The sequence below is a fragment of the Cetorhinus maximus genome, chromosome 27 (assembly GCF_964194155.1).
Source record: "Cetorhinus maximus chromosome 27, sCetMax3.hap1.1, whole genome shotgun sequence".
NCBI lineage: Eukaryota > Metazoa > Chordata > Chondrichthyes > Lamniformes > Cetorhinidae > Cetorhinus > Cetorhinus maximus.
Window position 1 is genome coordinate 11,811,670 of NC_135905.1, and position 25,301 is coordinate 11,836,970.

General features: G+C 40.1%; 1 protein-coding gene across 4 annotated transcripts in view; it reads left to right on the forward strand.

The window, feature by feature from the left end:
- mapk8a (mitogen-activated protein kinase 8a) overlaps positions 1-25,301 on the forward strand; it is a 485,513-nt gene that overhangs the window by 437,959 nt on the left and 22,253 nt on the right. For 3 of the 4 annotated variants that reach the window (XM_078530729.1, XM_078530727.1, XM_078530728.1), the window contains exons 2-6: positions 12,644-12,821; positions 15,749-15,878; positions 18,909-18,967; positions 19,205-19,343; positions 24,168-24,333. In XM_078530729.1, coding sequence (XP_078386855.1) covers positions 12,700-12,821; positions 15,749-15,878; positions 18,909-18,967; positions 19,205-19,343; positions 24,168-24,333 — 616 coding nt within the window. In that variant the 5' untranslated portion in view covers positions 12,644-12,699. Of the gene's footprint in view, positions 1-12,643; positions 12,822-15,747; positions 15,879-18,908; positions 18,968-19,204; positions 19,344-24,167; positions 24,334-25,301 lie in introns of all 4 variants that reach the window. The other variant, XM_078530730.1, reaches the window with a different exon arrangement.

A 25,301-nucleotide genomic window follows, 5' to 3' on the forward strand; every position in this document is an offset into this window, starting at 1 on the left:
CACAGAGCATAGGGAATTTGTGTGCTGTTTTCTGAAAAATTGAGGTAGTGGGTTAGTACATAGTGACTTCTAGAACATGCGATCTTTGATGGGATGGAAATTCCCATTTCCTGCCAACTTTAAGATTTCTATAAAAAAAATGTATTTGGCCACTTTGCACCCAGCCCACAGTGTAAAAATTGACATTAGTGTCACGTATATCAAAACTGTTCAAAATTTTAGCCCTTCTCTGTCCCATAAGTAAAAGCCTCATAAGCCAATTATTTTGCCTGCACCTTAAGTTTTTGACACAAGCAGATCTTGGTGTTCTCATTTAGGATTTATTCACCCTCATGGCGACATCACTGAGAATAGCCTGAAAGAAATCTAAGCACCAACAGACTGGGGTATACTGGTGTGTGCAGCTCATAAGGTCAATAGGTGGTGTCGACGTACTTTGCTGTGATAGTGTGTAACACTGTTCCATTACATGACCTAGGAATACTTCAGGCTGACACTGGGTGCTCCACCATTGACATACCTTATCTCTGAGGAACATCAAAAGCTAATCAAAAATATAGAACATGAGAACAAGAGCTTGTTTCTGCCGCTGCCTCAACATTATACCAGGGCGTAGACTCTTGAAAGATTTGTTTGAAACTATTTTCTTCTATTTTAGCAGTCATTTAACTTGTTTTAAAATAAATGGTGCTGAAAGAAAGCCATTTCATGGAAATGTGGGAGTGTAATGTTTGGATTGAGTAGGATGGATATATTTGTTCTGTAGTAATGTTGAATATTGTATTTAATTTTACACCAAGAAACAGCACTACTGGACTCTTGAGCAATTCTCGTGAATAAATTTGTAAACCAAACCCATCCCACATGCTCTGAAGAAGAGTTATACAGACTCAAAACGTTAACTCTGTTTCTCTCTCCATAGATGCTGCCAGACCTGCTGAATTTTTCCAGCATTTTCTGTTTTTACTCCACCCCACATTACCAGTGTTGTCACCAGACCGTAATTCACAGTGATTGTCAGAGAAGGAACCTATGGAGGTTGTGCATTGCCTATCATGTGACAGCTAGATCAGAATTCATGTTAGTTTGGTTAATACAATTATCGGCTAACCTCCGCTTATGAGCTGCAGTTCACCCTTTCTTCGATTGTAGTTTTCCTCTATTTAAATTGCCTGCAGTGAAAAGTGCAGCACCACCTGCTCCTGATTAGCTGTAGCTCAGAAGTAGCCTGCAGGTTGGACAAATGCAATCATTCTGTGCACAACTCTAAGGAATAGTGACGGAGAATGGGAAGAGGTATTGAGACCCAATGGGGAGAGTGGAAAATGGCAGCTATGGTTTGTAGCATCCAATGAGGAGATTTTGAGTGGGGATGTGAAGTAAAACCAGTTGGATATCTACTGCCAAATGTGGCTAGATGACAATCTTAAACAGCAAACCTTTCCACGACAAAGGAGCACAAGCCACTTTCTTTTGAACCTCCTCACCCAGCCATACAATCTTGCCTTGAAACCAAGAGTAAAGAGCTTATGTCTTCCTTAATCTCCAGAATCGAAGCCAAATCATTTTTTAGCCTCCATCTCTTGCTGCCCCACCTCAAAAGACTCTATTTCTTCTCCCCCACTAAAGCTTTATCAAACTCACCTGACATCGGCAATCTGTTTCCCTTGTTCTCCTTCCAGTTCAACACTCATGCTCATCACACTGTCCACTACATGCACACTGTCTTCTGGCCGTGTTTCCCACCCTCTTTGAAACTGCCACCATCAGCTCCCTCTTGATTCTTGTTCACTTCTCTTCAGCTGCTAATCTCTAACCTCTTCCTCTCTAATGTCGTAAACATCTTTGCCGTGTGCCACCTCACCTCAATTACTCGCTTCTCTGTTTTTTCAGTTCTTCCCATTTGGTCTCTGGTCTTGTAACAATGAGAAATTCACTAACAATGGTTTGTACCACTGCAATCCCCTCGTGCTTGTTCTCACCCTCCAGTGGAGCACTCTGTTTTCCATGATCAAATCCTACTGTGCTCCATCCCTGTGGCACTACACAATATGGTTCTGTTTCTATTTTACCCAAAATAGCCAGCACATTTCCTGAAAAGGGTTCACATCTTATGCCTGCACATCTCTAGCATGCACCAAGATTCAGTACAAGCCCCTCCTACCTTTTGTTTCTAAGCTGACTCCTGGTGACATCATCTGTAAGTATGGACAATTTTAGATAAGTCTGCTAATGGGCACCCAGCCTCAACTCTCTTCCTCTATCCTTGACAAGAGTCAGAGCTTTCTCCAGCTTAACCTTGAGCCCATCACTTGACACTTGTCTAAACTTTGGAACTTAACCCTGACCCATTCCCCTCCTATTGATTTACTCAGACTGAACCAGCACTGAGTGGCCTGAGTGCTTTGCTTGATCCTAAACTTGGCTTCAGATGTCCACCTGGTTTATCATCATCGGGATATCTTTCTTCTGCTCCTTAATAACAGTCAGTCACTGCCCAAACAATGCTTTACTCATCTCCAAGCTTGACTTCCTCCAATTCTTCTGTTCTAGCTCTCGATCTTCATTCTACACAAACCTCAATCCACCCAAAGCTTGATTCCCTGTATGTTATTCCATAGTAAGTCTTACTCAGCAATTACCCCTGCCCTTGCTATTCTCCAGCACAATGGATTTTAAAAGCCTGTTCTTTTAATAATATTTTTTTTGTCATTCTTGTGATGTGTGTGCTGCTGATTAGGATCGGCTTTAATTATCCAGCCCTAGTTACCCTGAGAAGGTGGTGGTGGTGGTGGTGGTTGGCCTTTCTGAACCACTGCAGTCTGTGTGGTGAAGGTACTCCTGCAGTGCTGTTGGATAGGGTGTTCCAGGATTTGGACTCCATGACTGTGGAAGAACAGCCAGGATAGTTTGTGATTTGGAGGAGAACCTGGAGATGATGGTATTCCCATGCATCTGCTGTCCTTGGTGTGGTTGAGGTTGTGGGTTCGGGAAGTGCTGCCGAAGAAACCTTGGTAAGGCGCAGTAGTGCATCCTGTAGATAGTGCACATTGTAGCCACGATGCACCAGTGTTAGATGAAGGGTGAAGTGCCGATTTAGCAGACTGCTTCCTCAAGCTTTTTGAATGTTGCTGCAGATGCACTCACCCAAGCAAGTGGAAGATATTCCATGGTATTGCTTCACTCTATATCTTCAACATCCGTGAGCTCACTCTGATCTTTTCTGCATCTGTTACCTTTGCAGTAGCTATACCCTTTGCTTCTTCATCAATGGTAAATCTTTAGTCTTCATGTTCTGCATTGTGGAATTCCTTCCATCAAGAACAGGTTGCAAGTATATACCATCTTTAACAGAGAAATGTGCACCAATGCATTATGGAAGAATAATTGAGCAAAAATGCATTTCAAGTCAAAGAAAGGAATATTAGGAGGAGTGGGTAAAAACTTCATTGAAGAGCTGGTTGTGACATTGATTTGCAACCTCTGATTCAAAGAAAAACCAAAGATAATGTTATGATTCACAAAATGGTTTCCAGCTGTTTATGTATCAATCAAGCATAGAATTGTATCCTCAGGTCCTTTATTAACAAGATATGCTGAAATTTCTATTGTGTTTGATATTGCTGGATCATCTGATGCACTTGAACCCACGTGATGGATTCTGTTTAAGTAGTATTATACAAATTAAAGTAACCTCCATAACCACAGTGAATCTTTCTGTTGTTAAAATCTGCTGATGTCTAAGTCTAGGGTGAAGTGATTTGAGTTTTTTTCTGTTAGGTTTACATTAGTCTTAAATTTGTGCTTATGCACTGATTCGTGGATAAATACCAATGGTTGGACGCTCTTAAGCTTGGAGTTTTTCGTTTGTGATGTGAGAACTTCACTGAGGCAGTTGTGTTTATGGATATTGTTGCTGGCTGCAGTTCAGCTGTTCCAATTGCTTGCTGATCTGGTTTGAGGACTTGGTGTGCTCAAGCATATATGGTTGCTCTGCACCCTTGAGTTACCTTCTTAATCCTTCAGAATTCTTAAGCATGTGACAGAAAGGTTTCCTTCAGCACACGCCTGAGATCCATGGCCAAACTGCGAATTTAAAGCAAAAAGCCAAGACTATTGGAGGGAGAAAGGATTTTAGCCTATACTTCAGCCATATGAACCATATCCCATCCTACTTCATCTAATCCTTTCTGTATATTCTTCTATTCCTTTCTCCCTCACGTACTTATCTAGCTTTCTGCTAAATTAATCTATGCTGCTCGTCACAACTACTCCAAGTGGCCGCAAGGTCCATGTTCTCGCCCTCCTCTGGGTAAAGAAGTGTTTCTCTTAATTCCTTATTTGATTTGTTAGTAGCTGTCTTATTTATGACCCTCTAGATTTATCCAGAATATTGAGGCCGAAGTCACATCTCAAGATGTGCTATGTAGCTCAGACTAGGATACAGTATATGAGTAATTTGAGACAAGATATGTGGTAAGCGGTAGCACTTTCGTGGGAGGAGCTTTTAACCTGTGGTTCCCAGAGCTCAACCACTAGTTTCCTCTCCTCATGTCACGTCTGTTGTAGACTAATTGATAGAGATTAATTTCTATGGTTAGCCAACAACTCATGCAACTATAAGGCTGATCGAAGGCGTACTGGATGGCCCTCTGTTTTTCGTTTGGGCAATTCTTATGTTCCTAACTCCTCTCACCACCTTGAAGGGAGCTGCTCATCATATAGGTGACCAGGAAATTCAGAGGCTTGGGACAACTGCTGGGAAGTGTTACCAGAAGGTTTGGCATGTGAACGTGTGCATGTGAATGTCCAAGGCCTGATGCTTACCCTGATCAGATTGCAGAGCCAAGTAGTCACTGCTGAAGCTGTGCACTGCCAACTGATAGAACTACTATTTGAAAGGCATTGCCCAATTTAATAAAAGCGATATTGATCTTTGCTTCCATGAAACTCGATGAAAGTTTCATACATCAGAAATGCAGTCTCTGAATTGCTGTCTCTAAGCTGAGTATAGATGTCAGTAGCTAGCAAGTAGGCATAACCTTGGATGATTGTGTTTTGTGAAATCACTTGGGTTTGGGGCAGCTGCTTAATGCTTTGCTCAGTTCATTAACTACTTAAGTATAAGCTTCAGTCTGAGTTTATTGTCCATACGCTGTGTTAATTGCTGAAACAAGCCAATGGAGGTCATTCGGTAATTTTCTGAGATCTGGTTCATTATGTGGAGATTAGGGACCTAATTCATTAAATATGATATTAGCGTAGTCATTAAAAATACTACTTTTTCTCTTTGACATCTGTGCTGTACCACGGTCAGACATTAGGAAGATAAAAGGACAGCAGGCAAGAGAGATTCTGGAATATGATTTATTCCTCTGTGTCTCCAACAATTAGGATAAATCATGTATTTATTGTCTTTCTATTACATCATGGAATATCTCACTAAAGCAGTGGAATTTATTGACCTATAATTTGTAGTCATCCGTATATACAGTTATGAGCCTAAAGCCTGATTGGCTTTATAGGCCAATAAAGTTGGATCAGCTCAGAAATGGTGATATAGCTTTATAACGCTAATATTTTCTGAAGCATGATTTATTATATTTTTGATAACTTGGGGTGAAAGTCATACTAAGAGGTTAATGGTATGCTTTGCGTTCTCATGTGACTCTTGCAACGAAGTAAGGACATGGGTGAAGAATTTAACTTTTAAAAAGTCATTTGTTGACATTATCTAGACAGCCTTAAATTGCAGATACATATTTGTGATTTAAAATCTATTTATCAAAATTAAGTATTATATATACAGTTGTGAATATCAGTTACATCCTACATGGTTAAAAATGTGCACAAGGAGATTCTTAACCATGCATTTGGTCTATATCATGCATCCATTTATGTAAGAAAACCTTGTATTTTGCATTAAACACCATTCGGTTGACTGAGTATTATGTCCAAATGGGACATAATTATTAATTATGCAGCTGCTGCTGAGGAAACAGTGTTGCAGTGTCTCCACATGACTAATTTGGGAGTATTCTGTACCCTTGGACAACGGTCCGTGCCTTTCAAAAAGGCTTACCTTCCATTGCAAATAGTCATGTGATAAGTTTTAAGGAGATTTAACAATTTTCAGAATCCTGCTGTTTCCAAATGGCTTTCGGGTCAACAGGAGCTTACTGTAAAGAGAAGATATGGTTTGCATGCTGTAATGTTTACAAATGTCTGTCTCCACACGGTCATCTAGACCATGTCATTGTGTGGGATTTGCATCTTATGACTGCTGTGTCGGAACTTTTTTCTAATGGACAGTTTGGGGCAATAAAGAAGAAAATCAAGGCCACTTTGTTTGGGTAAATGACTAGACAACAAATTATCAGTACATCCTTGTGTAAACATGTGGAGTCTCCATCTCCGACTACAAGAAAGAAGACTTGAAGCTAATCGATAGACCACCAACGTTTTTAGCTGCTTCCAAATTTTGTGAAGGTTTATAGCCTAAAATTGAAGGGTTGATGAAACAACCAGCTATAAGCGATTTTGTTTGAAGTAATATTCTGGCTTTGCCCTGCTATTTATTATTTTGTATAGCTTGATGAGTTCACCTTCATTGCCATCATTCGTGACTGTAGAACTTGAACTTCTTTAATCTTTCTTCCTCCCTCAACTCCTTTCCCGCTTGGACATCTTTGTCCTTTTTTATGGTGCTATGACTTGATCAATTAAAAATAACAGATTATAACTGGTTATGTAAGGTTTTAAACTTTCTCTGTCACAGCATTGCAAACACACTGCAAGCTTGGTCTTTCATTCTGCTGTTGATAGGAGCAGTATGTACGACATAGCCTAGAAAAAACTAACAACGTTGGTCAGGCAATGCCGCTGTTTAAAAGACTTTGTAAATCTGTATTAGTTATTCTCGCCCCTTGTTACAGTATGTAGTATAAATGTCATCTGATCATGATGCTGTAAATCCCAAGCATAACCTCTGGAGACTTTCACACCATATATCCTAGCATTCTATTGACTTGTGTTGCTTTTCTACATTGCCCAGGTACTGAAAGTGCAATGTGCTTCTAGTTTCCTTTTTTAAGCTCCCCTCTGGCAATTTGCTGCTTATTTTGTAGATGCTTTGCACGTTGGATGTAAATAAATGTGCAATAATTCACATTTCAGCTTTAAGTATAATTTGCCAGTATTTCTGTAAACCTTTACTCTCCCTATTTTGTGTTATCAGCAAATTTGATGGCATTTGGTTTTGATATCTGGTCCTTTTTAATGTAGCGTCGAAACAGCAGGAGTCCAACCCCCAAGTTATACTCTGCTCTCTCTCCAACTCGGTAGTGCACTTCTCACAAGCACTCTGCTTCTTATTTTAACCAACTTCTTATCTATTCCCTAAGCTATCCTGGGTTCCCTGCTGTCTTTATATTAATTGTGTATTTTTTTGCTGTACTTTGGATTTTCAGAAAACAATTATAGCAAAATCTCATTTAGCCGAAAGCTTTGAGTGAAATCAATTGGTTAAGCGTGAGTTTGGATTTGATTAACTTATTTCATTGTAAACCATTTGTGTTGAGACTCTGCAGCTATAGAAAAACTCTTGTCCCAATCAAAACAGTTTCCCTGACAAAATGAGGGCTGCAGAATGAACTAGGAAAATATGTGTTGAAGCTATGAGCCAGCAAATAAACTGAGAGACATTAGAGGGGATTTACATTCCAAACAGCTCCAATCTCTCTCTCTCTAGGTATAGTAGTTATCCCTAAATAGGTTTTCAATTTGATTTTTAAAAAAAAGTAAACAACTTGAGTAACAACCAAGCTGAATTCCGAGCTTCCTTTTTGAAATCAACTCAAATAGGAGTAATGCAAAGGTACTTGTCTGTAGATAGTGAAAATGCATAGTGCAATTACATGGAGATGGCAGGCTCATGAGGCTGACAAAGGATCAATCTGCCTTCTGTAGGTGGCCATCAATAGCTGCAGTTCAGCCCACACAAAGGTGCACGGTGTGAATTGCCACCTTGTCAAATTCATAAGCAGAAGCTTCAATTTCAGTTGCACTTGTGACTTGGGCAGTTATCAGAAAACCGTTCAAGGAGAACGACCAAATTGTTTCTATTGGTGGGGAAGATATCAGTCAAATAAGATTTTGCAAATAGGGGTAGGGGAAGTAGTTTTCTATTTGGGTTTCATTTCTGACAGGAGGTAGATAATGCAATGTTTGTGACCCAGTTTACACTAAACCCATTCAACAAAACCTATGCCTTTGATTGTTTGGCTTTATCAAACAAGATCTTTCTCTTAAATCCATGTTTCTTGCTATCCAAATGCTCCTTCGCCTTGCTTGTTAAAACTGGTGTCATAGCTGTAGTTTGGAGGCCTGAAGTAGCACCCTGAGCACAGATAACAGGCCCTCGAAGCCCAGGCAACCTAGAACTCAGATATGTTTGCACTTATTTATTGGATTGACCTGTTGGAACCTCCCGGGCCCGGAGATTTGGAAAGTGATCAAGGTTTTCTCAGTTACACCAGGCTTGTGCAAATTTCAGCTAGCCACATCCCTTTCTCCTGCCATTGGTTTTTCGGTGTTATCGTGGTTTTCTAAGCGCAGTTCTGGTTAACGCTCCATCTTGTGTTCTGCTACTTTGGCCATCATTCAGCTTTGGATTGTTACATTCTTTTCACCATTATCAATAAACTATTACCAGAAATAGGTTAATAGAACTTCAAATATTTTGCTTCTGTATTTAGCTAAGTTAAACTAGTAAACTCATTGTGCAAGTGTACAGTAGTGAAGCTGTTCCAGTAGACTGTTTAATTTTAGTTAAGATTACCTTGCAAATGAGCTTTTTTTATAATATGACATTTGGAATGAGCAGTCTAGTTTGAATTGGTCTTGTGATCTATGTAGAGTGGTGATGGTGCCTGAGCAACCCTATTGCTATGGGTTACGTTTCAAAACATGAACTCTTCGCAGTGGATGGTGTCAAGATTCTGTAAATTAACAGTGGCCTGAATTTTGCCCTCGTCGGGTGGGCTCGGCAGGAGCGAGCGGGGGTGGTCGGGGAGCCGACTGCTGCCCGCGATCGGCTCCGCATCCCGATTTCTCGCGGGCAGGCCAATTAAGGTCCGCCCAGCATGGAATGCGAGTGGCAGCGCTGAGCGCTACCTGTGTGGGCGGACGGGGGGAGGAGGAGGGAGAGTTGGGTCCAGTGCGCGAAAGAGCGCTTCCATCCCCCCGAGGCACGGAACTGCTTCAGGGAGATTGAAGCGCTTTTTAAAAAAATTAATAATACAGTAAAAATTGAATGAAGCATGTCCCCTCACGTGACTGTGTCACATGAGATGAGACATGTTTTTAATGTCAAAACAAAGGTTTTATTTAATTAGTATTAGATTTAGGAAACCTCATCCCGCTCGTGGATGAGGTTTCCTAAAAAATGTAAAGGTGCTTGGTCTTTTCACCTGCCCGCCAACCGTTAGGTTGAACGGGCAGCGTAAATTTCAACTTAATTAGCTCCTTTAATGGCCTTAATAGGCCTTTCAATTATTGTCGGACACACAGCGAAGGAAATATCGCGTTTGAGTGCACGGTGGTGTCGGGACGCACGCCCGACATCATCGCGCGTCATATTACGTTCTGGCGTGTTGGACACACACCCACACGCCGAAGGTAAAATTCTGGCCTGTGTCTTTTTCTCCTGCATGGACTCTTTTTTTTCATAAGGTAATCACTCCCCTAATCTCATGAATCGACACTCAAAAAAAAAAAGTATGTAGTTTCTGCTGAGAAAATGAGTAACTTCAGGTTTCTAAACAGTTGGAAATGCGGCTTGTGATCTGAAGATTATGTATCTTTTAATATTCATTGATTTCTGATAAAAGCTTTGACCACAAGGAGTAGTTGAAGCAAAGATCTTGCTTCTTTTAAGGGATATGCGGGTACCTGTTTAAAACTGAGAAAAATGGAGGCTATGGGGGACAGATGGGGTAGTTTTGATTTTCGATTCCTGTAACAGCGTGCAGGTGCGTGCACCAGAGCTGAATTGCCTCTGGTCTATGGCTCCTTTTGCTATGACTTAATTATTCACAAAGATTTTAATCACTGAACAACGGGATCCTGCTTTTCATGGTGACAACTATCCGTCATCTTCAGTGTGATTGTAAAATTGCTGTAGAATCAAGCATTATAACTAATGATACCCGCAGGTCCTAAGATTCTTTGGAAGCCCCACTTGCTTAGTGGTATTCCTAGATTTTGTAGTGGTTTAGCCTGTAGTACTGTTAACAATGTACCACCAGTAGCTGATGATTTTAATATGAACCTGTGTTTTCTTTTTGGCTTTTTCACATGTTATTAAAACTGTTGCAACCAGCTGAATATTGTCTACTACAGCAGATACAATCTCTTAAAAGCAGCTTGCTCTATTTATGTAGCACGGTTTAAAGAAACCTTATTATAACGCACGTTTTTATAATTTAAAAAGCTTTTGCATACTTCTGATATGGGCTGTAAATATTTTCATTGTCTTTGGATCTGCCATCTGCAGTGTGTGTCTCAATTGTGTTTTAATTGTCTAACCTGAGACCAAAGGAGACAAGGGCAACTGAGCTAATGGCCTCCATTCCATAAATACATCCACATGCTTTGTGTATGGCAAAGTTGAGGAATGTGTGGGCAGGGACAGGAGCGTAAATGGTGGTTGAGTAGAGTTTGGGATAATGTTTGCTGTCCAGAATGATCCTAGAACAGTAGGATTTGGCAGCAACAGAGGGAGATGACCTTTAGTTTGTGGTATTCAGGATGGATATTCGGACTGATCTTGATCCATGCCCATGTTAGCTTGCATTCAACAGATTCAACGTTTTAGAGGTGCCTGTTATACGTTGTAGAGTATTAAGAGTGAGCTCTTGTTAACCATCTGCATCCACTTGCTCGCCAGTCTAGTCTTGGTCATTTGAATGTTGCAGATCACTTATTTTACCATATGATACAAAATAAACACATGCATTAGTTACATTACTTGTCAATCTCCTGAAGTGTTCCACGTGGAGGAGTCAGGGTCAAATGTTGAAGACCCTATTTGGATTTGGGTGCACAGATGTAATTCAGTTCAATTTTTAAAGTATTACTTTGTTCTTTTTTTAGATACCTTGAGTTCATGTTTATACTGAAATAGCAAAACTTCAGTTTGGGAAGCATATAGGTGATCAGAACTTCTCTGCCATTCAGGCTGAGGAACTGCATCATGCAAAACAAGTGCTACATTGCCACCACTGGTACAATGGTGCAATTACCATATGCTTTTTTATTATTACTGCTGTTATTAATTAGGCTTTACTTTAAAAACATTTTTAAACTGTATCCCACCAAGCCTGCCAGCTACTGCTGAGCACAATGTCGCACTTGCTTTGTTCAAACAGTCTGTAAGTGTTTGCAGAGCTGGTGAGTCCTCTTCCTGATTTTAGATTGTTTACCAGCAAGTAGGAAGCTCCCATTATCATGAGGACATGGGAATTTATAATGGAAAAAAGTTGAGTCAAAAGTGTGGCAAACACATGGCAATAAACATTGAAGTAAACTTTGTGGGTAAGTGTATACAGCTGAGTGTTTTAATATTTTATAGTTATATTTCCCAATTACTTTTCTTAACTTTAAAGGTGCAGGTGGGAAATGCAGGAATATTCTTCATTCGATTCCTGGGGCAGAATTTTCTGCCTGTCGGGCGGGCGGGCCCGACCCAATCTCCGGTGGGTAGGGAGCCGATCCCCGCCGGAGAAGTGGGCCCCACTACCATTTTAAGCGGGCGGGCCAATTAAGGCCCGCCCAGCGTGACGTCCGGCGGGAAGCGCTATGCGCTCCATGTGCAGGCGGGGAGGGGTGGTGTTCCCCAAAAGCGAGAGTGCGCTCTTTGCGCATGCGCACGATAGAGCGCACATCTCCCTGAGGCTAAGTGCCACCTCAGGGAGATCGCTTACACTTTTAAAAATATTAAAAATAGAAAAAAAAATTCCCTAACATGTCCCCCTCATGTGACAATGTCACATGAGATGGGACATGTTCATAATTAACATAATAACTTTACTAAAAATTTAAAAACCCTGCATGAAACCTCATCTCGCCGGTGGATGAGGTTTCATGTTTTATCTATTTGCTGCCGGGGCTCCTGGCCTGCCCGCCAACCTTAAGGTTGGACGGGCAGGTCCTTTAATTGTATGATTGACCCTGTCAATGGTCTCAATTGGCCATTGACAGGTCAGCGGACCAGCAGCTGATTTTGCTGCACCCCCGCCTTCCTGAAAATTAAAATGGACCAGGATGACGTTGGGGGTTCCACCCCCTGCTCGCCGACGGCAAAACACTGCCCTTGATATTAGTCAGAGGATGTTGAATATAAAAGGTGTGTATGTCTTAGTTGCCCACTGTGAACCTGTTGAGCCATTGCAGGAGCTGGTCTAACCTTGTACGTTTGTCCAATAGCTTCAGTTTCATTTGTTGTGTAATGATTATTCTAAACTTGCCTTTGGGTTCATAGGAAGCCCATATCAAGTGTGATATCTGATCAATTTATATTATTTTCATCACTTTAAAGTATTTCCTTACGCGATTTTGAGCTTTTTTGTTTTAATCCCTGCAGATTGTGGAAGGAAGCAGCTATATGTGAATGCATATTGTCAAACCAATTCAGACACCATGAATAGAAACAAACGCGACATCCAGTTCTACAGCGTAGAGGTTGGGGATTCAACCTTCACTGTCTTGAAGCGCTATCAGAACTTGAAGCCCATCGGCTCGGGAGCACAGGGGATTGTCTGGTGAGTTAGCGGTTTTGACAGCTGTGTTCAATCACAGCAAGGCAAGAATAGATGCACTCTAGACAGTGCCGCTCTAGTGTTTAATGCAGATCTGTATTCCCGCTTGTTTTCTGAATGGGATTGTGCTCTTCCTCTTCATTCCATTCCTTATTTTTTTTAAGCGAACGATATTTTGCTCCTGAAGTGTTCTTCACCCAATAGCATAATGTAGGAAATAGCTTAGAAATGATGCAGCCAACGTTGAAAGTGGCTACATTAGATAAAGCTGATCTCTAGACAACACAACACTGATTATACAGATTAAGTTTCACGTACACACAATATAGAAATGGTGCACAGAGCAAGCAAGCAGCAATTACCTTAATTGAACAGATACAAACCAGCTGAAAGTAAGGCCCCCAGTGGTGGGGTGATTAAAATCAGAGATGTACAAGAGGCCAGAGGTCTCAGAAGCTTGTTAGTCTGGAAGAGGTAACAGAGATAGGGTGGGGTGCGTCCATGGAGGGATTTGAAACCAAAGATCAGAATTTTAACATTTGAGGTGTTGTCAGGTGGGCAACCAGCAAAGGTAGGTAAACATAGGCGATTCGTGAATAAAATTTGGCATGAGGTAAGATATGGACAACAGAATTTTGGAAGAGCATAGATTTATGTAGGAATTTTGGAAGCTGAGCAGGTGAGCATTGGAATAGTCAAGTCTATTAGGTGATAAAGACTGGATGAGGGTGCCAGCAGCAGATGAGTCAAGACAGGGTCGAAGTTTAATGACGTTGAAAGGATTAGTGCAGATATGTGGTCAGAAATTCATCTTGGAATCAACGCCAAGGTTGGGAATTGTCTTGCTCAGCCTAAGACAGTTGCCAGAGATAGAAATGGTGGGAAGGGAATGGAGTTTGGGGCAAAGACCGAACCCAATGGTGATAATAGGGTAGAAAAAAGACTACCAACAGGACTGTGTTTTGGAAGTAGTCCTGTGATAGCAGCATTCACACAAGACCACCATGTCCATGTGCCACTCTCCCCAATTACTTTTTTTTGCTGTTGCTTGAATCAAAGCCAAAGAACAGCAGTTACTATTGCCAAGAGGGACAAAATCTAGCACCATGCTTTTCCTGTTGATTAAAGATGCAGCAGAAACTTGAGACTCTGAAAAATGTGGGTTGCTGCTGTTGGATCATTTATGCTAACGCAGCCGTTGATGAAGGGGGTAAGGTGTCTGCCTTCGGTGACATTACATTGTGCTTAAATATGTTTTATCATCAATGAAATTTTCCCCTTGAAATTGAAGTGGCATTCTGGGGTTGTAAAAGGCTCGGGAGGAATTTCAATAACCTGAGAGTTGGAGAATATCTCAAGCTACAGGAAAATAGCTCAAAAAGCTGGTATCAGTCTTCTGAAACCCTTAAGTAAATTACTTCATTGTAAACGTTCTGCATTTAATGTTAAAAAAATTTCTAGCAAGATTGGCACATTACAGTGTCATGAAATAGTAAATTTGTTTGGCAACATTCCATATTGGCCTAACCCTAACTATATATCAATGAGCACAATTTCTGGCAGTAGCTTAAAAAAAAATCAAATTCATCACATGATCGGAGCAAGTTTTCATAGTTTTTAACCAAGCTGCTTACAAGTTGCCTTACATAAGGTCTTGTGTGTAGAAGTACAATGAGTATTTCACGGCAAGCACACTCTAGTGGTGTAGCAAATTGAAAAAATAATTAGTTTTTGCCCAAGATTCATTTGCTATCGCAGGTTTTTTTCAACCGACTGCTTCACAAAAATATCAGTTCACAGCAGAAAGCTTCCATAACACTAAATCCACATCTACCACCTGAAATTTGTGACTGTGTACCACATGCCAGGCAATTACCCTTTACTGGAGTTTTCCCACACAGGAGATGCACACTCTGAAATACTGGAAGCACCATGGAGTTAGGCCAGAATATTCAGTCCAAAATAACAGAATTTATTTGCAGGGAATATGATTAAACAAACAGCATAATCAGCAATAAGATGCTTAAATTGCAAAATTATACGTAAAAGAACAAATAATCCAAGATATATTTGTGACCTTTCAGAGTCAATTAACTGAGCTTGGATGACTAACATAGACATGTCAGCTCCATAGAGCCTCTTCCATTACCACAAGGTGAAAACAAGCAAGCGCACAGGGAAAGCTATCTGGATGAACTCCTGAGAAGCTGAATCCCTACAAAATTATTCCTGGTATCCAAATGTTGTTGATTTCTACAATTCAGATGGGTAAGATTTAAATAGCACGCACCTAGGCTGGCTATTTACCCGACCATAGTCCGAAACCAAAAAAACCTATCGCAAGATCATCTGGTGAGTGATTCCTTTGAAGAGAAAGAACAACGGTTTCGAATGCATATGTTATTCTTTCAAACCACATCATTGAGCTAAACAAGTTTGATCTGATTTATTTATGATTCAACAATGTCAAGACCAAAGGGCCATTTTCCTTTGAAAGCAGCTTCTGTGTTCAGATAGTGTTCCGGTGTGGTTTCTCCTCCTACACACAAATAAACTATTTTAAGAATACAGCTCACTTAAATCTGGCACATTTTGCTATATTTTGGTTTTTTAAGAGTTTCTGTGGTGAAGATACAGTCCAGCAATGCTGATAACTGAGTTCTGATATATCATTGTGTGGTGCTGTGTATAATCAGGAAAGTTGTAATTGAAGAACTGTTTGAAACTGTTGAAGGCTTCAAGTTACAACAACCAATTTTGTTCTCTTCATTGTGCAGTTGTTATTTGGCACTCTTATGCATCAGCCTACCACCATAACATTTCAGGGATGGTACATGCATTGTTTGAAAACTTTATGATTTGAATATATTTCTGTGTGTTGCCATTTCTGATACAGCCTTCCTTGGGCATCTTTTTATTCCCTATTACAGTGCAGCCTATGATGCGATTCTGGACAGGAATGTAGCTATCAAGAAACTTAGCCGACCATTTCAAAACCAAACTCATGCAAAAAGGGCTTACAGAGAATTAGTCCTCATGAAGTGTGTCAACCATAAAAATGTAAGCAGCTCTGATATATATTCCTTTATCCTGCAAAACCACTTCAAACTTGTTACCCAATGAGTCCTGCTATTAGAACCCCTCTCTCTACAAACAAAGAGGCTTATGAACTAACTTGAATATGTTTTGTTTTATTTCCTTATTTCTTGAATATTATTCACCACAGTTCTTTGACCACGCAAATGGAAGGCGATCTAACATGAATTGATCTTAATTCATAGGCACTTAGGACTTAGGAGCAGGACTAGGCCATTCGGCCCTTCAAGCTACTCCACCATTCGACAAGGTCATGGCTGACCTGGATGTGGTCTCAACTACACTTTCCTGTCTGCCTCGCATAACCATTGACTCCCTTGACGATCAAAAATCTAACTAACTAAGATATTCAGGGTGCTTAAGCTGACTAGAGGCTAATTCACTAACTCCAGTTCCTTCCCAATAATGTCATCAAGTTATTGTTTGACTTATACGTTTGCCAAAGTCTTCTCTTGATTTTTGTCGATAAATTGCTTTCCTTTTTTAAAAAGCAAGATGGCCTCCTTTAACATCTACAAAATTGATGAATCGATTTGGAAATAAAGCTTTTGCAAGATTTTTCCTACCAGTCTTGCTTATTCATAGTAACATCTACGCTTTGGGTGTAAGCAAGTGGCTAATATACTCCTGTATGGACTTCCATCTGCTGCTAATCAATTCAGCATAATAATTTCAGGACAAATCTACTTATTGTGTGTTGTACCTTTACTGCAAGTTAACCTTTTACATCATGTCACAAAAAGCTTAGTACTGTAGAAAGCCTAGAGGAGTAGAGAAAGTGCAGGGGTGAAATAAAAAAAGGAATTGGGAAAACAGTGGAAAGGAAAAAATATTTGCAGGTAAAATCAAAGAAAATTCAAAGATGTTTTACCAATACATAAGAGCAAGAGAATAACGAAGGAAAGGATAGGATCTATCAGAGCTGTGCATGGTAACCTGCGTAAGGATAATTTCCCTCCCCAAAGGGCATGAGTGAATCAGTTGTGTTTTTACAGCAATTCAATAGATTCCGATGCCAGCTTTTTATTTCCAACTTTTATTTTAATCAGATTTTAAATTCCCAAATTGCCATGGTGGGATTTGAGCACCCATTTTATTGATTATTAGTCCAGTAACAAAACCGCTATGCAACTGTACCCACATCCTGTCCGCATGCTGCATTGCAACTTTCCCACGACAGAGCGGAGGTGTCACTGGGAGACTATATTTGACCCACGCCCAGGAAAACTGGCTGAGATCGGGTCGGAGCAGCAGTTCTCTCTTGATGCATTTCCAGTGGAAGGAGGAATATCCAGACCTACAAGTTATTTTGGATTCAATGTTTTTTTTAAATTAAATGTTTCCTCTCACCCAGTATTTGAATGCTGTACAATCAATAGTTTGTATTCAAAAGATTTTGAGGAAAAACACAAGCTTTGGAATCAAGGGGGTGGGAAATTCTGCCCTAAGATTCAGTTTGGATTCAGTCTTGGAGAAGCTTCTTTGCTGTGCCTGAAAAAATTGAGAACCGTTGTCAAAAATCTCATATCTGACATCCTGGATTGATGTATGTAAATGCACAATTCCATCTCCCTGTCAGTTTCACACATGAAAAATGAGCCATAAAATGTTAAATTTGATTTTCAGTTTCTCCTGCAAGAGATTTATTCATCAGTGCTGAAGATGAATGAGAAAATACTAAACACAAACAAACCTCTGTTGATCTATATGAGAGTGTTCAAAATAAAACCGGAAGTCAGGGACCTTCCCTTATTTTCAGAGTCTGACATAGTTATGAACAGCTAAGAGAAATCCATTCCTAACCTGCAACCCAGTAGTTATAAAGCCAGATGTTGTTTAACATGTAAATATTTTGATTTTTTCACTGATCATCTAAAATGTCGTCAAGTGTGCAATACAGATTACTTCCTTCTACAACTCACTCTGAAAGCGCATGCTCATTCCTGGGTTTGGTTTAATGGGGTGTCTGTAGCTATTCTGTACCTCACCCAAGTAACCATCATTAAGTGTGAGAGTGGATCATGATGCCAAACAGAATATTCAACTGTGGGGCCGTCGCTACTGGGCCGGATTCTGTTCTTGATGTTTGTGTTTATGGGTTTTCTGGCGCAGGTCATAGGTTGTGTTTAGGCAAAAGAGCACTTGACTTCCTTTTCACTTCTCTACTTGGGTAAGCTGAGGCCTGGGTGCTATCTTAGCTGACCATAGCTAAATTGGTATAGACCAGGAACCAAACATGAGACCGCCATATCTGTATGTTTTAGCACTGCAGCAAGCATCTTTCCTCCCACAATGTCAGTAATCACCATTTAAAAAAAATTTCCTTGAGGTTCGGAAATACTGGAACAGCAGAATATTGGATCGCCAGCCCCACTGTAGCAAAAACATAATAGAAGCATCAGATCAGAAGCAAATCATTTTTTTTCATGTCCTGTATGCATACTCCCACAGGCTTTTGAAACAAATTTACGTCAGCTGTTATTAATCACCTTTAAAACAGCTTGAAAAGACATTCTGTAGGTTGCACAAAGCCCATTGGTTTCTACCAGATTAAAGTCCTCTCTGTCCCATGATCTTAAAGCTTTTTGGCACAAAGCCTAAATTAGCTTTGGTAATCAAAAGGGACTGCTGTGAAATTATTCCTGTTCAAAAAAAAATACAGTACAGCAAACAGCTTGTTTTGCCTGTTGATGCTCCCTCTCCTTTCTTACTTGCATATGGCTGAATTTTGTTATACAATGTGGTTCTCAACCTTCCTCAGCTGCCTTGATTGGAATTAATTTTTCCAACTAATTAGTGTTTAATTTGAGAAGTGCAAATGTTTTTTATGTGATATTTCCTGCTTGCCAGTTTTGTTAATGACTATTAGCAATTAAATTTGAATGCCTTCAGCAATGAAATTTAATAACACTATTCCATGAACAGCGGTAGACTTTGAATTATCATATACTAAATGTTTGTTTCATTAACTATACAATATTCATTTTCTTTCAGATAATTGGTTTGCTGAATGTATTTACCCCACAAAAATCACTTGAGGAATTTCAGGATGTGTAAGTATTTTGTTTACCATTGCGGTATAAAGAAGGGAAACTTATATGGCATCCTTTCTGAAATGCCCTGCAGCATTTCATATTCGATTACCTTTTTTTTGCAGTACAACTATGGTTATGTAGGTGACAATATTACAGTGTTAAATGAAACAAAATATTCAAGTTTCTGAAGTATCCTTATTTTCATGCATCACATATTGTGTTTTTTTTTTCTCCTGAATGACTTCTTGCCGACAGCTACATAGTGATGGAGCTCATGGATGCCAATCTCTGTCAGGTGATTCAGATGGAACTGGACCACGAACGAATGTCTTATCTACTCTATCAGATGCTGTGTGGCATCAAGCACCTTCATTCAGCTGGCATTATACACCGGGTCAGTCATGTCTAATGTTAAATGAGTCTTCTGAATTTTGTATTGTGCTAAATCTAGGTTTAGCTAGCTAAGGTCACCCGAAAAACAGCCCTTGGCTAAAATAACTTTTTGATATTTTGGATGGTGTTTTGCTTTGGTGCACTGTATTGTGAAGGCACATCTTTAAGCTGCAGCTTTGCATTTATTTTTCCACATAAATTCTTTTCCCTAAGACTGATGGAGGGAGGCAGAATCCCTCCCCACAGAGTGGGAGGGATGGAAGAATTATTTGTCAACCAGACACTCTTGTGCTGTGCTTAGTTGTCAGTAATATTACAAGAGCTCTAGGAACAAGTCACCGCTGCACTCCAAATAAGAGATTTGTTCTGGAAAATGTAGAGCTGAAGGGAAGGTGAATAGAAAGAAGTGATTTTTTTTTTATAGAAACAAATTACTTATCCAAAGCAATTTCTTATTATTTGGATCTAATTTACTGTTTGTTTGTTTTTTCTTCCTCTTCACTGGTATTATATATTGGATTAATGTATTTGTATCAACAGCGGTGCCCTTATTTTGAAGGTGGGAGGAGGGGAGGGGGGGAAGGTCATGGTTTTTGCTTGTTACGGGATTGTTGAAATACAGACCTGCAATAATAAATTGGCTCCTGATCTCAGCTTTTTCTTGCAAGGCAACATCTTTAGTGCGCAGAAGCTGAAACGAAGGGGGGGGCTGAGGTTTTGGTTGCCCATTGTATCATGGGCCAAACTGGGTTCCAGTCATGGAGGACGCAGGCATCGAAACAACTTAAAATGCCATGGTCATTTCTGCCTTAGAAATTTTTTAAATGAGCTTCCTGTGCAGATTGTGTATCTGTGGAGTAAGGTGTTATAGGTTGTGATCGTTTTAATTGTAACATCACGTGATTAATTTGACCTTGAACTTGATCTCCCCATTTCCAAGTGAAATAGTTTGAAGTTTGATAGCAGGCAATTTGAAATACGGATGTTAAAAAAAAAAGTACAATTTTTTTTTGTTGCTGGAATCATTTTGCGGGAGCCGGCAGCATTGGCAGAATCTCTGATTAAAATCAATAAATTTCTCAGCAAGGCAGATCTTTTGGTACTGCATATGTTCAAATTTCAGTTCTAAAATAGGAAGGCGGACTGTGCGTGCATTTGTTTGAAGCACAACCTTTGCTTTATCCCACATGGACTCCCATATCCTGACTGCAGAGCAATGTAACTCAGGCCTGACAGCTGCTTGAAGTACAATTAATGCCTGTTCATAGCCTTTCCGAGGTCCGCTCACTGCTATTTGGTTGAAATACACTGCAGTAATAACTCAAAGGAAACTTGAGATTTGCTGATAATATTGAAAAATAGCCTGGAGCACTCTTTTTTTTGGATAAAGCAGGTTGATGGTAGATGAACTGAGCAGTTCTGTTGAAACAAACTCAATGCTTTAAGGCATTATATATTGTCAGAGCATTCTCAGTGCTTTAAGCCAATTTTACCTTTGCAGTTACTTCACAAACCCTGAGGTCTTTGGCAGAGATGTTATTTTTGGGGAGCAGAGGCTCTTCTATTGTTGCGCACTGTGCAATGTAAAAATCTATTTCACCCATAGTTGTTAAAGGACATGTCAGCTACTGGAGGCTGCCATTCTGTTGACGATTGGAAAGGAGATTGAGATTCTTTTTTTTTTAAACTGAGGAATGGCATTGCGTGGTGTGTTTGCGTTACTCATTCTCCATGGAACAGCAGAGTACAGACTCAGCCACTGAACTATTACATGCAGCGGTAACTCACCAAGTGAATGATGACAGATATTACCTGAGATACTTTCTGCTTTGGACAGCTGATTTTACACTGGCTGCTGCAGAACTTGATCTTGCTTAAATCCCCCAAAGGGGAGCAAGAATTGAAAACTGAAATTTTCATTTTTACTTGTTTCTTCAGGAAAGTTTCAGCTGTGTCCTTGCACTACTTTTGATCCCAATTCCGCTGCAGTCAGGGATCTATCATTCAGCCATGAAAACCCCAGCCCCTGAGGGTTTCACTTCAGCTTCAGCTTGGAGGTTGCTGGAATGAACCTCTGTGCACCAACCTGGGAGTCATACAACAGGAACCGCTGCACTGTGATGCCCAAACTACACTTCAGTCTTTACTCCCGTATCCAACATATGGTATTCAAAGCCCATGGTTAAGATTAAAATTTAGCCTAGTCCTAATGAATGTGATTCCCAAGATTCCATTACCTTTGGCAAACTGATTTTGAAATGAAACATCTTATTAACGCACAACTTTATTCTGTAATACATCAATGCAATTGATATTTCACATGTTGAAGACCAAGACTGTTGAGACAGGTGAACTTGTCTGCCTCTTTTAGTTGCCCCTCTTCCTCCCCTACTCCCCAAGGATGTGCTGGACTGCTACCTGTGTTTGTTGTTAATCCTTGCATTATTCCTCCATAGTTATTTACTGCATTAGAAGATGTCAGGTTCTTTATAAATATCATTAGCACCGTCTGCAGCAACTGGTCCATTTGAGTATGAATTAAATGTTGCGTTAAGGTACTCTAGCTGACTTGAGTAAAACTAACATTTTTCCTACAACCTTTTCTGAATGCCTCGATAAGTGTTTGCTGTACCCCTATCATTGTGGTTGCAGCATATTTTTTGCATTTTTAAAAATAAAAGCTGATGCAACTATTTCTTTGACGTCTTACCTGAAAGAGTGGAGCTTAAAGGTTCCTGAACAGACGAGCCTAGACGTTTCATTATAGCAAAAGGATTTATTAAAGCAGTGTCCTTGGAAGCACTGAATGCTGAACGGTGCCAGAATATTATTATACTGATAGTGGAATATAGTCTTTATCTGTTGATCCCAAATTTCTTTGTTTCTGGGAATGCACCATTTTGGGGGGAGAGCTCCCCTTTACTTAATTCCACATGATGTAGTTATTTAATAAGCCCCACCTGAGAAAGGAAGCATTTTAAAACAGCGTTGGAGGCACTTTGGGCCAGTCCTCAGGTCAAAAAGGGAATGCAGCTTAGATTTCCTTCCCTGGTTGTTATCTGCTGGTCCCTGTTGTAAATGCTTATAACCGGGATGCTATAAGCTGTGCCGCATCTGCAATCAACAACATTCACTTTCTAGACTTAGATGGAGGATCACTTGGTAGAGGTACCAACTGGTTGCTGGATCAATAGCTGCTATTTTCTGGAAGGATGGGGGAAAATGAAGGAGAAAGTTTTGGGGACGGTTTAAATATTCTTCACAAGGACTGATTGAACCGGATATGTTGATCCAGCCTGTGAGTTCTATTTCTCTTTTTCTTTTTTAACCATTTTCTCCCGTCCTCTGATGTGCAGCTCGAAAGGCAGAGGCTGCCCTCAGGGACCCTAACAATATAGCCATTATTATCCATGTGTGGGATCTGTGTTATAGCTGAACCTGATCCTGTCTACTCTGGCACTCTAAGGCAGATAAGTTAACTTATCACAGACCAAGGCCTGAACTTGGGTCCCTTCATGATCTCTACGGGCCAATGATGGTCTATCCATGGAATCTACGACACAGGAAGGGGCCATTTGGTGAAACTGGGCTATGTTGGTGTTTATATTCCACACAAACCTCTTCCCAGTAATTACTTCTTCCCACCTTACCCCTGTATCCCTCCATTCAGACTCTTTGGGGAGTTCATGAGGTAACTCGTCCACTTCTCTGATAAAGCCTCTGCTGCAGAAGGAGAAATAAAACACAATATGCAGGCTTCAGCAGTATGTCTCGTTCAGTCAGTCCTTGCGATTGTTTAGGCTGTTCCACGATGTATTTCCCTTTCTTCCTGATGTATTTGCTTTTTCTCTAGTAGAGAACGAACTAATTACAATGCAATTCAGTGCTTACTCAGATCCTCCCCACTGAGATAATAAATCGTCTGTGCCTTGTAAATTAAATTCTAGTGTTTGGACAACATTGATAAGAAAATGTGATTCGGCTTTGGTTAATATTAAAGAAAATTATTAGTTGTATGAGTTTTATATTTTTCCCGGTCAAGGGCAGAATTAATGCACAGCGACAGGACGCATGCAACATCCACTTGGAATCAGTTGCTGCCTGTGAGAAAAGTTAATTGATGAGCAATTCAGTAAATATGCAAGCAGTAGAACAAAGGAGAGCAATTCCTATGAAGCAGAAATTATTAGAATGCTTAAAAACAAGGAACAGTCTTTGCTGTGTTCAGTGTCAAGTGGATTTAGATGTGCAGCAATGTGAATGTAGTAGTATCATTCTGGAGTTAGGTCTTCAATCTTGACCCCAAGAATATTACTATAATCGGGAGATGTGAGATCACCCCCCAGTAGGTCGCCTTCTCACTGCTTGAGTTTCTGATTGGATGCAGCACAACTGGAAGCGAGGCTTTATGGATCGTTTGGGAACTTTCTGAACCAAAATTTACTTCCTAATGTTAGCCGGGAGCCCACAGTCCTGACCTTGAAGTTTAACAGAATGGTGAGCTGAGTTCTGCATCTGTGTATTTGCATGCATTCACAGAGCATCTATATTGCTAAGCAGGGACTGACATGCAACCAGCAGTAGAACTCTGATCTGGCTACATATCACGATCAATAAGTACCACCTGATATCTACCTTCTTTTGTATCTGTTAGCCAAACCCCATTATCCTGTGCCTATGCTATATAGTGTTTATCTCTTATTAGCTTCTACCATTCGTTCTGTGTTTTCAATTCCTGTGCTCGCTTGTACCTTGCTGTTAAGAATGGGCTAGAATTTGTGCCCCCACAACCAAATAAAAACTTGATTTTGTTTCTAACTTTTAGGACCTGAAGCCAAGTAACATAGTAGTGAAAGCAGACTGCACGCTGAAGATCTTAGATTTTGGACTAGCAAGAACAGCAGGAACTAGTTTCCTGATGACGCCTTATGTGGTTACACGATACTATCGTGCTCCAGAGGTCATTCTAGGAATGGGATATAAAGAAAATGGTTAGTGTATACTAAAGTATGTGCATAAATAGAGGGATAGAAGACAAGCTTGTTTCTGTGGATCCAATGAGCTGGTATTTTCCTCATCCTTTTGACTCATTTCTGGATAAAATTACTGCAATGACATTTGCCTGTCAATTCAAAAGAAGGGTTTTAATGTCATTCAGCCTTTCCATCTGTGTTCTTATTTTGAATAATTTCTAATGTAGATTTATTTAATAATGGGAATTTATGAGTAGATGAAGGCAAATTGTTGATGTATCCTGCAGTGTTTGGAGAAGGAGTGTTTGCTCATCTGACATACTGACTTGCTGCAAGATTATTCTAGTTGCTAAGATTCTGTGGGAGCTGTGAATTGGTTCCAAACTTCAGTAAAAATTATTTACATTTCTCTCTAGTTTAAGAAATCCTTAATTGAATTGTGTAGCTAAATAAAATTTCCTTAGGAAGGAACTTGGTCTGTAACCAAGGAATTATATAAGCCTGTTCCATTTTTGTAGGTTTAATTTTGAATGTATCCATGTTTAGACTCCTTTGCCCTATTTCATCCAACACAGACTGGGGTAAAACAGCAACTATTTAAAGCTGGAGCTTACAATGTTTTTTTAAATTAAGAAATAGGCACTCTGCATTGTGTTGCCCTGGACAGCTCCATGTAGGTCCCTTGTTAGTGGCAATGTTTTGTTCATATAGAGACAGGCGTGGGGTTGCTAAGTATGTGAACCTTTCACCTCTGTGTCCTGAGCTAAAATTCGTTCCAGACTAACGCGGTAAAATCTAGAAACGCATGTTTGGGGCCAGCTCATTTGAAATATGGAAGTGAAAAAGTCAGCAGCAGCTAAACAGATTCCACATGTCTGCTCCTTAAAAGTGAAGGAGATTAACATCAGCATTCTGTTCAAAAGTGCATTTTAACATACTAGTTCCATCAATTGCATCTTAAGTATATGAGTTACTTTATAGTCTGC